Source organism: Phyllobates terribilis, unplaced genomic scaffold, assembly GCF_046119375.1.
Source record: "Phyllobates terribilis strain yellow unplaced genomic scaffold, ASM4611937v1 Scaffold_13__5_contigs__length_258822181, whole genome shotgun sequence".
Taxonomy (NCBI): Eukaryota; Metazoa; Chordata; class Amphibia; order Anura; family Dendrobatidae; genus Phyllobates; species Phyllobates terribilis.
Genome location: NW_027362773.1, coordinates 162,150,938 through 162,165,453, shown reverse-complemented (window position 1 = coordinate 162,165,453; position 14,516 = coordinate 162,150,938). Strand labels below are relative to the sequence as shown.

The window sequence follows — 14,516 nt, the reverse complement described above, 5'->3', positions numbered from 1 at the left end:
ACATACATTATATTACTGATCCAGAGTTACATCCTGTATTATACTCCAGAGCAGCACTCACTATTCTGCTGGTGCAGTCACTGTGTACATACATTACATTACTGATCCTGAGTTACCTCCTGTATTATACTCAAGAGCTGCACTCACTATTCTGCTGGTGCAGTCACTGTGTACATACATTACATTACTGATCCTGAGTTACATCCTGTATTATACCCCAGAGCTGCACTCACTATTCTGCTGGTGCAGTCACTGTGTACATACATTATATTACTGATCCAGAGTTACATCCTGTATTATACTCCAGAGCAGCACTCACTATTCTGCTGGTGCAGTCACTGTGTACATACATTACATTACTGATCCTGAGTTACATCCTGTATCATACTCCAGAGCTGCACTCACTATTCTGCTGGTGCAGTCACTGTGTACATACATTACATTACTGATCCTGAGTTACATCCTGTATTATACTCCAGAGCTGCACTCACTATTCTGCTGGTGCAGTCACTGTGTACATACATTACATATTCTGACTCTCCAGTGATCTGCCAGTGCTGAGCCTTGTAGTACTACCCCTCCCCTCACTATATGGCGGTGTATTCCAGTCCTCACCTCCCCGGAGCAGACCCCGCTGCGCCGCCCGCACTCCAGCCAGCATCATTCTCCCTGACGGACAGACAAGGGCAAGCGAAATAGAGCGGAAGTCACTACAACCTGACCGGTCCGCCCACTAAAGCGTTCCTGATAACTTCCGGTGTAGAATCCAGAGCTCAAGGTTCCTGATCAAGAACGTTCCGGTATCTGACTGCGAGAGGAGGCGCGGAGATCTCCGGGGCCGGTGAGTGCTGCTTCTGGGGGAGGAGATGCAGCTGTGTCCCTTCCTGGGATCTGTCCGTGCAGTCCTGGCCGGTGTGACGTTCTAGCCGCCCATTACTCGGCGTTTTCCTCCATCATCCAGGTGTATGACGTCACCCGACTACAAACTCCGACACTTTCCCCTCTGACTCTTCCTGTGTTTTTTTTTTTTTTGTCTTCTTACATATTTTCCAGCATCAGCCGCCTGACCCCTCGTGTAATGCTGGACATGGGGCGTCCCACTGCTGTCCTTCACTTCTGGCAGTCAGTAACTGTAGAATGGCGGCTGTTCCTGGAGAAACGGCCATTACTGCACGTGGCGCCATTATCCTGGGGTCTAGTGGTCCGGCCATGGCTGGTGGGGAGTTTTACACTGGTGCCCGCCCTGCGATGGTGACCGGGCTTCTGGTATTGTGCACCCGTCACATATGAGGGCGTAATGTGCTGCACCAATGGGACAAGACCGTAACTACAACTCCCAGCAAGTTTTACCATCTTTTAACTTCATGCTGGGAGTTGTAGTTTAGTTTTTTGTCATGGTGGCCTACTACCATCGTGGGGGTCCACGTGGCGCCTTGTTGGTGCCTTTATTGTAATCTCGAATAGATATTTGCCCCTCCGCCCACCAGGGCCGTCCGTCCTGAAGTTCGGCTTATTTCTGCCCCAGTGATTTGCTGCTTAGAGGAATTTTAAAAAAATATCTTGAATACTTATTAGTTATCACTTAAAGGGGAAGCGTCTCCTTCCAGCATTCTGCACAATGTTGGCGAACTTGTGTTAAGAATAATCGAAGCAGCCGGTACCGAGCGGAGACGCAGCCCTGGACCTGAGGAGGTGGATGTTATTACTTCTTTTTATTGATGGCTCAGATACATCGATGCAGAATGCTGAACGGAGCCCGGTGTGAAGCCGGCGGCCTCACCGATGTGAGGTTCTGGTTGCCGCGTGTACCTTACTGATCTATGTCAGGCGCAGCGCTGTCACGGAGAACCAGATCCATCAATATCTAAGCGGCTTCAGTAGTTGCAGTTTTCCTTGTGTCTGACATCAGAAGCCCCAGTAGTGCAGCCTCAGGCTTCAAGCCTGCAGGGAGAAGATCTCAGTGAACCATTTTTATTGGGTTTTTTGGTCCCTTCTGGATTTTTGTGTGGCCCCCAACTATCCAGTCAGTGACCTGAGTGTCTGGGAGGGGCAGGTACTAATGGTGCACCGTGGGGTCATCCATAGGACCCCATTTATCTATATAATTGTGCTCCCCTAACCCCGGTGTGAGCTCCAGCAGAGAATCATTCCAGGTCTTCTCCTTTCTGGAGTGTAAGGGAAGGGACCCGGCTCCTCCTCCTGGACTCCTGCCTTTCATACCCGCCGGGTGCCTTACAGGTGGAGGTTGCACTATAGAGCTGCTCAGTCCATTCAGACTTGGGTAAATGGTTCTAGAGCTTCTTACAAGTCGGTGAGAACTGGCTGATAACTGCGAGTCATGGATTCTGTCAGTAAGACTTCTTTTTGCTTCTCTCCAGGCACTTGAAACTCAGGCGTATTATAAACTATGGACCCTTCAGAGGACGCAGCGGCGGCTCAGAACCTGGCCGGCACCACGGAGGAGAATTACTTTGTGACGTACACGTTTACGGATCGCTCCCACAGCAGCCGGGTGGCTCAGAGCATCATGAAGCTTTGCATGGAGGAGCAGCTGTTTGCTGACGTCACCATCCTGGTGGAGGGGAAGGAGTTCCAGTTGCACCGGCTGGTTCTGTCGGCCCAGAGCTGCTTCTTTCGCTCCATGTTCGCGTCCAATCTGAAGGAGGGACGTAACCGCGTGATCCAGCTGCAGGATGTTAGCGCCGGCGTGTTCCAGCTCCTGGTGGATTACATTTATCACGGGACAGTGAAGCTGCGGCTGGAGGAGCTGCAGGAGACCTACGAGGTGGCGGACATGTACCAGCTGACCTCCTTGTTTGAGGAGTGCTCCCGCTTCCTGGTGCGGACGGTGCAGGTGAAGAACTGTCTGCAGATCATGTGGCTGGCGGATCAGCACAGCGACACCTCCCTTTACACTGCGGCAAAACACTGCGCCAAAACCCACCTGTCACAGCTGTGTGATAGCGAGGAGTTCCTGAACCTGCCGCTGCGATTACTCACGGACATCCTGGCAGGTGAGTGACTGCGCTCAGCCTGATCCTACATCTGTCACTCTGCAGTTATATAATTCTCAATGTGCACCAACTACTAGGTGCATGCTGGGAATTGTAGTTTCCCAAAGCTCCGGGATCAGGGAACTGTCCTGAGGCTGAAAACTGAATCTCCGCACTGAGTGAACTGCTCTCTCTCATCTTCCCTACACGGCAGCGTCATAAGGGCGCGTGCACATGATGCACACAAGCTTATCCAGGAATATCCCAGGGTGTCCATTTTGGGTACCCATCGTCCTCCACCCCTACCTCCACAATGCATTCACATTGCGCTGTGCACACTGTGAGGATTCATAAGTCTGCAGTCGCATAGAGTGACTATAGACTTACGTGCCAAACCTGGACAGCCCCTTTAAGTCTCCTATGGGGAGTAAAAAAAAAATTGAGTTAACTACAATTCTCCAATTAAGAATAAAAAAATCTCTATTTGATATCCCGGCGTCCATAAAAGTTGGATCTATCGATATACAAAATAGATTGACCTGAAGTGGAAGTGTGAAGAAGCTGAGCAGAAAAGCCAGAAGTCTTCACCTACTGAAATGGTAATATTAAAATTTGGTTTAGTGGTTCTCGTCCTGCGCTGGAGAATTAATAATAATAATGGGGCATAAAAAGGAAGTCCGAGATCTTATGACGTGTGAGCCGTTCCCTTCCGCTCGCTGCCCGTCGTCCGGTGGCCTCGTTCTCCTGTGAGTCCAGATTGTCGTCCTGTCAATTTCTTCCTGATTCTTTTTCTTCTTCTTCTTCCATCAGACGGCGTTCCCTGTTCTCAGAATCCGACCGCCGCCATAAAGAGCTGGATCCACTACAATAAGGAGGAGCGGGAGGGATTCTCCGAGGTGCTGGTCTCCAGCCTGAAGGTAGGAACAGTCTGCAGTAGGATCATCGCAGGTGTCAGGACACGCAGAGCATCGCTGCTATGATAGAAAGGGGTCAGGACACGCAGAGCATCGCAGCTGTGATAGAAAGGGGTCAGGACATGCAGAGCATCGCTGCTATGATAGAAAGATATCAGGACACGCAGAGCATCGCAGCTGTGACAGAAAGGGGTCAGGACAACCAGAACATCGCTGCTATGATAGAAAGGGGTCAGGACACGCAGAGCATCGCTGCTATGATAGAAAGGGGTCAGGACACGCAGAGCATCGCTGCTATGATAGAAAGGGCTCAGGACACGCAGAGCATCGCTGCTATGATAGAAAGGGCTCAGGACACGCAGAGCATCGCTGCTATGATAGAAAGGGCTCAGGACACGCAGAGCATCGCAGAGGTAAGGACACGCAGAGCATCGCAGGTGTAATAGAAAGGGGTCAGGACACGCAGAGCATCGCAGCTGTGGGAGAAAGGGGTCAGGACACGCAGAGCATCGCAGCCCACTTATGCATGGAGCTGCAGACCCGTCTCATTGCCTGTGGAAAGCTGCTACCATGGACACGTTCAGACATGGAGCTATGGATGTCGGCGTCCATTGTGATAAATCCGGTTCTCCTTCATGTGGAGCTCGGGTGCGGCGCTTCCCTGTGGAAGGTGAAGGAACACCTGGGTATGTCCGGAGCCGCGTGTCATCACGTAATGTATCGGGTTCTCCTGGTGTCCGCCATCATATCCAGTAGCCACAATCCGACTCGCGCTTCTTTTCATTTCCTCCTCTTTTCGGTGACGTCAGCTGTGGTGATTTCCGCACTTGGCGCCATGTTCTTCTGCTCAGATCATTTTCATGTCGATTTCCCGGAGCTTCAAATTTATTAACCAATGGAGGCCTGGATTTGGAGTCACCCCCAAAATTAAAGTGAAAAAACACACAACAGGCTGATCCAACTTTAATGTAATGTCCTTAAAACAAGTCAAAATGAGGCTGAGTATTGTGTGTGGCCTCCACGTGCCTGTATAACCTCCCTACAACGCCTGGGCATGCTCCTGATGAGGCTGAGTATTGTGTGTGGCCTCCACGTGCCTGTATGACCTCCCTACAACGCCTGGGCATGCTCCTGATGAGGCTGAGTATTGTGTGTGGCCTCCACGTGCCTGTATGACCTCCCTACAACGCCTGGGCATGCTCCTGATGAGGCTGAGTATTGTGTGCGGCCTCCACGTGCCTGTATGACCTCCCTACAACGCCTGGGCATGCTCCTGATGAGGCTGAGTATTGTGTGTGGCCTCCACGTGCCTGTATGACCTCCCTACAACGCCTGGGCATGCTCCTGATGAGGCTCAGTATTGTGTGTGGCCTCCACGTGCCTGTATGACCTCCCTACAACGCCTGGGCATGCTCCTGATGAGACTCAGTATTGTGTGTGGCCTCCACGTGCCTGTATGACCTCCCTACGACGCATGGGCATGCTCCTGATGAGGCTGAGTATTGTGTGTGGCCTCCACGTGCCTGTATGACCTCCCTACGACGCATGGGCATGCTCCTGATGAGGCTGAGTATTGTGTGTGGCCTCCACGTGCCTGTATGACCTCCCTACGACGCCTGGGCATGCTCCTGATGAAGCTGAGTATTGTGTGTGGCCTCCACGTGCCTGTATGACCTCCCTACGACGCCTGGGCATGCTCCTGATGAGGCTGAGTATTGTGTGTGGCCTCCACGTGCCTGTATGACCTCCCTACAACGCCTGGGCATGCTCCTGATGAGGCTGAGTATTGTGTGTGGCCTCCACGTGCCTGTATGACCTCCCTACAATGCCTGGGCATGCTCCTGATGAGGCTGAGTATTGTGTGTGTGGCCTCCACGTGCCTGTATGACCTCCCTACAACGCCTGGGCATGCTCCTCATGAGGCTGAGTATTGTGTGTGGCCTCCACGTGCCTGTATGACCTCCCTACAACGCCTGGGCATGCTCCTGATGAGGCTGAGTATTGTGTGTGGCCTCCACGTGCCTGTATGACCTCCCTACAACGCCTGGGCACGCTCCTGATGAGGTTGCGGATGGTCTCCTGTGGGATCTCCTCCCAGACCTGGACTAAAGCATCCGCCAACTCCTGGACAGTCTGTGGTGTAACGTGACGTTGGTGGATGGAGCGAGACATGATGTCCCAGATGTGCTCAATCGGATTCAGGTCTGGGGAACGGGCGGCCAGTCCATAGCTTCAATGCCTTCATCTTGCAGGAACTGCTGATACACTCCAGCCACATGAGGTCTGGCATTGTCCTGCATTAGGAGGAACCCAGGGCCAACCGCACCAGCATATTGTCTCACAAGGGGTCTGAGAATCTCATCTCGGTACCTAATGGCAGTCAGGCTACCTCTGGCGAGCACATGGAGGGCTGTGCGGCCCTCCAAAGAAATGCCACCCCACACCATTTCTGACCCACTGCCATCCGGTCATGCTGAAGGATGTTGCAGGCTGCAGATCGCTCTCCACGGCGTCTCCAGACTCTGTCACGTCTGTCACATGTGCTCAGTGTGAACCTGCTTTCATCTGTGAAGAGCACAGGGCGCCAGTGGCGACTTTGCCAATCCTGGTGTTCTGTGGCAAATGCCAAGCGTCCTGCACGGTGTTGGGCTGTGAGCACAACCCCCATCTGTGGACGTCGGGCCCTCATACCACCCTCATAGAGTCGGTTTCTAACCGTTTGTGCAGACACATGCACATTAGTGACCTGCTGGAGGTCATTTTGCAGGGCTCTGGCAGTGCTCCTCCTGTTCCTCCTTGCACAAAGGCGGAGGTAGCGGTCCTGCTGCTGGGTTGTTGTCCTCCTACGGCCCCCTCCACGTCTCCTGGTGTACTGGCCTGTCTCCTGGTATCTGCTCCATGCTCTGGACACTGTGCTGACAGACCCAGCAAACCTTCTTGCCACAGCTCGCATTGATGTGCCATCCTGGATGAGCTGCACTACCTGAGCAACTTCTGTGGGTTGTACTGTAGACACCGCCTCATGCTACTCTACCTCTAGGGGTGAGAGCAATGGCAAAATGAAAGAGACCAAAACAGCCAAAAAGGATGAGAGCAGAGAAATGGTCTGTGGTCACCACCTGCAGAACTGCTCCTTTATAGGGGGTATCTGGCTAATTGCCGATCATTTCTACCAGTTGTCTGTTCCATTTGCACAACAGCAGGAGACATTGATTCACAATCAGGTTTGCTTCATAACTGGACGGGTAGATTTCACAGAAGTGTTACTGACTTGGAGTTACATTGTGCTGTTTAAGTGTTCACTTTATTTTTTTGAGTCGTGTGTGTGTGTGTATGTATGTATGTATATGTATATATAATATAATTATATCCCAACAAGAAATGTCAATGTCTCAATAGCTTATCATGTGGCGCAGCGTCCTGTGACTTTCATCAGTGAACAGCACTGAGGCCACTGGTCCCTCATCCAGCGTAGATGCTCCCTGGCCCATGCTGGTGTGGTCGGGGACCTTGCAGATGACGCCACTCCAGTGCTTGGTGGTGTGGTATAGGATCTTGCAGATGATGCTGGTGATTGGTCGGGGACCTTGCAGATGACGCCACTCCAGTGCTTGGTGGTGTGGTATAGGATCTTGCAGATGATGCTGGTGATTGGTCGGGGACCTTGCAGATGACGCCACTCCAGTGCTTGGTGGTGTGGTATAGGATCTTGCAGATGATGCTGGTGATTGGTCGGGGACCTTGCAGATGACGCCACTCCAGTGCTTGGTGGTGTGGTATAGGATCTTGCAGATGATGCTGGTGATTGGTCGGGGACCTTGCAGATGACGCCACTCCAGTGCTTGGTGGTGTGGTATAGGATCTTGCAGATGATGCTGGTGATTGGTCGGGGACCTTGCAGATGACGCCGGTGATTGCTCAGGGACCTTGCAGTCCGTCTGGCACGCAGACCACGCTGGTGTAAACTGTTTTGGATGGTCTGACATGACACTTGGTGCCTCTCGCCTCCCTTACATGTGCCCGGAGTTGTGTGACTTTCATCATCCGATTCTGAATGAGCTGTGGGGTGTGGCAGAGGACGTCCACGTCTCTGCCTCTTCCTGTGTCTCTCTCTGTCTCTGTTGCACCCCGCTGATGACTCTCTCAGCTCGGTGGTCTCTTCCGTCTGGGAACCTCCTGCTTGGAGCCTCACAATGGCCGGTCCTGATGATCAATTGTCAGGTGTCGTCTTGGTCTCATGATGTCAGAATGTGAACAGCGCCATGTGGAGGACGGTTTAGAACCCAATTCTAATTAAGCCCCGACATGTACTGGCCGATTCATGGATCAAACCCCTGGTGTGGATTTTGTCATTTAAGCTCCTCGTTCGAGAAGAGCAAGTTGTGGAAACCGTCCTGAGACGTTGACCGGCTGGACGTGTGGATTCAGAAATCCAGCGGTGTCGCATTAAGTTTTCCTGATGGAGGTCAAAGGACACTGTAGGGTCATCCAGAAATGTCACCCAAAAGCCAAATATCCCAAACTTTTTGAGAATAGTGTATTTTTTTTTTCTCTGTGGATCCTGTGTTACTACAAGCCGTGTATTCAGCTTATTACTGGAGCGGGAAGGAGCGGCCATTGCCCCGCAGAGCCGTCGTGTCTGTGACTGACCCCATGTGTACGTCGCCTGCACTATCACAAGCCGCCATGTTGTGCTCACACATCACTGCCGTCCTCCGCGGAGAAACAACGACCGACCGCAGGAAGGAAATGGTGGCCGCAGGCATCCCTCACACTGCTGAGGTAAAGTGAGAGCTGAGGCCTGCTTGGTTGCTATGGGCAACAGACGGGATTATTAGGGCCACAATGAAAAACTTGGACAAAATCGTGGGCCAACCAGTATACAGAATAATGGCCCCACATAGTCCTCCATACAGTATAATGGGCCCCACATAGTCCTCCATACAGAATAATGGCCCCACATAGTCCTCCATACAGAATAATGGCCCCACATAGTCCTCCATACAGAATAATGGCCCCACATAGTCCTCCATACAGTATAATGGCCCCACATAGTCCTCCATACAGTATAATGGGCCCACATAGTCCTCCGTACAGAATAATGGGCCTCACATAGTCCTCCATACAGAATAATGGGCCCCACATAGTCCTCCATACAGAATAATGGGCCCCACATAGTCCTCCATACAGAATAATGGGCCCCACATAGTCCTCCATACAGTATAATGGGCTCCACATAGTCCTCCATACAGAATAATGGGCCCCGCATAGTCCTCCATACAGTATAATGTGTGGCCTCGCATAGTCCTCCATACAGTATAATGTGTGGCCTCGCATAGTCCTCCATACAGAATAATGTGTGGCCTCGCATAGTCCTCCATACAGTATAATGTGTGGCCTCGCATAGTCCTCCATACAGTATAATGTGTGGCCTCGCATAGTCCTCCATACAGAATAATGTGTGGCCTCGCATAGTCCTCCATACAGTATAATGTGTGGCCTCGCATAGTCCTCCATACAGAATAATGGCCCCGCATAGTCCTCCATACAGAATAATGGACCCCACATAGTCCTCCATACAGTATAATGGTCCCTACATAGTCCTCCATACAGAATAATGGGCCCCGCATAGTCCTCCATACAGAATAATGGGCCCCACATAGTGCGCCATACAGTATAATGTATGGCCTCGCATAGTCCTCTATACACTATAATGGGCCCCCGCATAGTGCGCCATACACTATAATGGGCCCCCGCATAGTGCGCCATACACTATAATGGGCCCCCGCATAGTGCGCCATACACTATAATGGGTCCCACATAGGGGTGGTGTTCCTATTGTCGTAGGCCAAATAAAACCACCCTGGGGGCGAGATTTGGCCCTCGCGCCAGAGTTTGACATGTATGGCCATAAGCGTTGTCCTGTACAGACCACATGTGAAACGTGGCCCACCCTGTATATATGCACAATAATTGTGCATATATACAGTAAACGGAGAAAGTATGTGCCTCCTCCACATTAACTTCCTGGAGCTATTCTGACCTCCTACTCCACATCCATAGACATTTAAGGGGGTTCTCAAAGGTTGGGGGGGAAAAATGGTCCCCCGTCATGTAATTGAAATAGCAGCCACTCCTAGTCACATGTCAGGACGGGCTGCAGTCTTTAGAATCACAGCTCCTGAGACCTGCGCCTCAAATGATAGAGGAGCTATATGTTAAGAGCACACTGGTGAGCGAAAGGAGACAGGCAGTGACCGGAAAAGAAAGAAGTCTTCTTGGCTGACTGAGGTTGGAGAAGAAGAAAAATTCTCAGTCAGCTGAGATTTATTTCTTTCCCTGTCACCTCCCGTCTCCAGCCGCTCACCAGTGATCTGTTACCATTCAGCTCCTCTGTCAGTTGAGGCGCAGGTCTTGGGAGCTGCTTCTTCAGACTTCAGCCTGTTCTGACACTTATTTTTGAAAAATATAATTTATGTGGAAAATAGATCTAAAACAATTTTTTTTTTCAAATAAAACTATATCTACCTTTTTTTTCCCCTAATAGTCATATAAGGAAGAAGAAGAAAAAATAGACGTTGATGAAGATGTAGAAGAGTTTATTTATGAGGAAGAAATTGAGTACTCTGAATCAGACTATGACGAATATGTTGAAGTAGGTGTTTTTGTATTTTTTGTTTGCTTGTGTTTATAAAGGCATTTTATGTTTTATCTTGGTTTTGTTTTTTGTCTTTTTTTGTTTTTTATGTTGTGTGATATCAGGAAAGGTCAGAGGAATATGAAGAGCCACCTGAAGACGAGAATGCGGCCAGGATCCGCGCCGACAGAGAAGCTGACCCTGTGAGGCTTCACTTAATTATTTCATTTATTTATAATATTTTATACTTTTATTTAAAAAAAAAAAACACAATTTTTCCATTTTTCTTATTAGAAATTCCAAGCTCGACTCCAGGAACGTGCAGAGAAAGAAAACCGCCGTAACCCATGGAGCGTCTAGAACGATCCACAATGGGCACCGGGCGAGGAACGGCCGATCCCGACGCCCGATCCTGGAGGAAGGCTGCAGAACACAAACTGGTGTCGATGCGGGCGTCGTAGCATCATGCCTCACGTAGCGGAAAGTTCCCGCCATGAAGAGATTCCTAGAAAACGAGTCTTGTGTTACGCGACACTTGGACTTTGCCAGCTTCATGCTGTCCAGAGAGTTTCTCGTTCAGCTGCTTCAGTTTTCCACCAAATTGACAGCGTCAAAGTTTGCAGAAAAAGAAAATAGGTAAATTTACTTCTTTTTTTTTTTGCATGTTTTATTTTTATGACGTTTCCACAGCAAATCATCCCATAATGTGATATTGCTGTTCCGTCAATATAAAGTAATCCGTGCAAAAAGAACGGGTAAATCTGTTAAGACTAACAGATTGAAATGATGAGGCAGAAGTCTGCGGCTGCCCGAGGATACTGGGAGTTGTAGTTTTGCAACAGCTGGAGTGCTGCAGGTTGCTGATCCACCTGATGCAATTATTGCTCATACCCAGAGCAGAATTATGAACCCGCTTATATCGTTTTGTTTTTTTTTTCTTTTCTCCAGGCACCTTCGAGAGGCAGCCTATCGCAAATTCACTAACGTGATCTACGGATTTCTTGGGTAGGGACGCGGATTATCAGTGCCTTCATGTGTAGTCAGTAAAATTCAGCAGACGTTCCTGAGCCCTGACGGAGGTTATACCGCCTTCAAATGGTATTCCGAGTACGCGTCAGGTCCGCTGGCCGACATGAATTTCTAAGTGATGCTCCAAGTAATCTCGCGTATCACAGTTATACGGTTTTATATTTCATATGGGGAAAAAAAAAGTTCTAATTTTTCCAAGTTTTGTTTTGTATAAAAAGTTTGTAAAAAGTTTTAAAAAATGTAAAAGTTATCGCACTGTATAAGGAGCAAAGCTTTCATTTGATTGAGTTGTACATTTGCTGTTTTAGATGAAGTTTGTTGTAATTTTTCACTAAAAGTTTTAAATAAAAACTTGTTAAACATCTTCGTGTTCTGAGCATTTTGTGGTAATTATTTTTTAAAGGGTTATAAAGTCATAACCTTCATCTCCTTGTCACGTTCTTAACCGACCATTATCCTGCTGAAAGAATCACCGCCAGTATAATACCTCTGCCGTAGAGGTTGCACCGTACAAGGTGAGGAGGCTGGTACAGATGAGCGAGTTGAGGTGCAGGACCCTAGTCCAGTGGCCATGTTAGTCATCCGTGGCCATCGTAAGTGAGCGCTGTGAGCCACTTCCTCCTGCCGGCATGCCCGGCTTCCCTTCGGATTTGTAGGCGCGGCACAACGTCATCGTGGTGGCTTGATGTAGCGCCAGGCTGGACTGGGGAATGCCGGGAGGTAGGAGGCGATTCACAGGGCTCCCGTCTGGCGTCCATGAAACACTGGCATGGCCGCTGGATCAAGGTCCTGCAAATCGATTGGCTCCTCTCTAGTAGGTGGTACATGTCACATCCAAATAATCAAAACTTTATGCTCTGCGTGTTGTTACTCCTTTCTGTATTAGCTGCAATGCTGTGCTTGTTGTGACTCCTTAATAACATAGTTGTGATGTTCTGCGCGTTGACTAATTTTCTATAGTACCTGTGATGCTCTGCATGTTCTGACACCTATCTATGATAACCCACAGTTTATTTGACACCATCGCCAGTTTACCACTCTCCAAGGAGAGACATTACCCCTTAGACCCCAGTCAGAGGCTTCTCATACAGCCGAATCGGGTCTCTTGCTTTGCACTGAGGAGGGGCAAAGCCCTGAAACACGAGTCTTCAAACAGAGATTCTGGTTAGGATAAAAACCAAAGTCATGTGACGAGGCTCGTTAAAGAGTCGATATTGACTTTTAGGCTCGCTTCATTCAATAAGTGGCATTAGAGTTCAGATCCTCTCGGAAAAGGCAATTTTCACATCCAATATGTGGCTCTTGCAATCTTGCAAGGTTTCTTTCCTTCTGGGACGGCGCTCCTTTCTGTAGATCCTCTGACTTATAAGAGCTAGGACCTTGTTGCTTTTTTGGAGTAAATCCCTTTTAATGACCCTTCAAGTGTTTCCATGTGTATTATGTCTTTAAGGAAATCGGGGAAAACGTGCACATCTACCTGATCGGGAAGGAGGAATCTCGCACGCACTCCATTGCCGTCTCGCTCCATTGTGCGCAGGACGACTCCATAAGTGTCAGCGGACAGAACAGTCTGTGCCACCAGATCACCGCCGCCTGCAAACATGGCCCCGATCTCTACGTGGTAGGAGGGTCCATCCCTCGTCGAATGTGGAAATGTAATATGGAGACCATGGACTGGGAGCGATGCGCACCGCTTCCCCGGGACCGTCTGCAGCATACGCTGGTGTCCGTGCCCGGCAAGGATGCCATCTACTCCCTGGGGGGTAAGACCCTGCAGGACTCGCTCTCTAATGTGGTCATTTACTATCGAGTAGCGGACAATGTCTGGACAGAGACTAGTCAGCTGGAGGTCTCCATCTCCGGGGCGGCGGGGGTGAACCTGAACGGTCTGATCTACCTAATGGGAGGCGAGGAGAACGACCTGGACTTCTTCACCAAACCCTCTCGCCTCATCCAGTGTTTCGACACTACCACGGAGAAGTGCCACGTCAAACCCTACCTGCTGCCGTTTGCCGGCCGAATGCACGCGGCCGTCCACAAGGACCTGGTGTTCATCGTGGCGGAGGGAGACTCGCTGGTGTGCTATAACCCGCTGCTGGACAGCTTCACCAGGCTCTGCCTGCCCGAGGTCTGGAGCTCACGACCAGCGCTCTGGAAAATCGCCAGCTGCAACGGCTGCATTTATGTCTTCCGGGATCAATACAAGAAAGGGGACGCCAACACCTTCAAGCTAAACCCCGCCACCTCCGTGGTGACCGTCACCAGCGGCATTCGCTTTCTGCTTACCAATCTGCAGTTTTTACTGGCATGAGGCTTTGTCTGACGACTCGGGGAAAGCCGGAGACGTCATTTGTTGCTTTTGGATCTGAAAAATTATATTAAAATCTGGTCCTAGTAAAACAGGGTGGGACCACCAGCCTAAAACGGTGGCTTTAGTGAACCTGCCCGTGTCCTCTGCCGTCTTCTTGCCTCTGCTGAATCTCTGCTTAGCTGCTTGTGTTTGGAGGCCGAAGATCCCGACAAGATCGGACAAACAAGTCCCACCCAAAGTCCTAAGTATTGATTGAGGTGACGCATCATAAGCTCCTGTTAATGGGGACGTCGGGATGTTAAAATAAGAGATGGCAGAAACATTGGGCTGGCGCTGCGCCCCTCCGCTCGGGCGCTCAGGGTTAGCGGGTGTGGACTTTCCGTAGGAGAGCGAAGCCCACCACACCCTCAGCTGATCACTTCTGCAATCGTTGGGGTCCCGGCCCCTGAGTCCTCTGTAAATACCGATGTAACTGTGACGTCTCCTCATTAGCAGCAGCCATTTATGCCGATCTGACAATGATGGGAAATGGCGTCAGAAAATGAACGATTGTTTAAATCCGGATTTTCTGTTTAAATTTACTTTTTTTTTTTTTAAATATCACAATCCAAATTAAAAAGCTGAAGTAGAAA

At 50.0% G+C, this 14,516-nt stretch overlaps 2 protein-coding genes across 2 annotated transcripts in view; one reads left to right on the top strand and one right to left on the bottom strand.

Annotated features, from left to right (window-relative positions):
• NDUFS3 (NADH:ubiquinone oxidoreductase core subunit S3) overlaps window positions 1-774 on the bottom strand; it is a 16,083-nt gene extending 15,309 nt beyond the window's left edge. The window contains exon 1 of the mRNA XM_073658984.1: window positions 616-774. Within this exon, the coding sequence (XP_073515085.1) occupies window positions 616-664 (49 nt within the window). The 5' untranslated portion in view covers window positions 665-774. The remainder of the gene's footprint in view (window positions 1-615) is intronic.
• Window positions 685-14,516, top strand: KBTBD4 (kelch repeat and BTB domain containing 4). Its single transcript, XM_073658980.1, has 4 exons — window positions 685-841; window positions 2,379-3,014; window positions 3,804-3,910; window positions 13,024-14,516. Exons 2-4 carry the CDS (start codon window positions 2,408-2,410, stop codon window positions 13,882-13,884), a joined length of 1,575 nt encoding a protein of 524 aa, XP_073515081.1. The 5' UTR covers window positions 685-841; window positions 2,379-2,407; the 3' UTR covers window positions 13,885-14,516.

What these genes read in the sequence shown, in the direction of transcription:
- KBTBD4 (XM_073658980.1), top strand. Translation starts at nt 2,408, where the DNA reads ATGGACCCTTCAGAGGACGCAGCGGCGGCTCAGAACCTGGCCGGCACC. An exon ending in ACTCACGGACATCCTGGCAG is followed by an intron (nt 3,015 to 3,803) that starts GTGAGTGACTGC and finishes TTCTTCCATCAG; the next exon opens with ACGGCGTTCCCTGTTCTCAG. An exon ending in TGCTGGTCTCCAGCCTGAAG is followed by an intron (nt 3,911 to 13,023) that starts GTAGGAACAGTC and finishes TATGTCTTTAAG; the next exon opens with GAAATCGGGGAAAACGTGCA.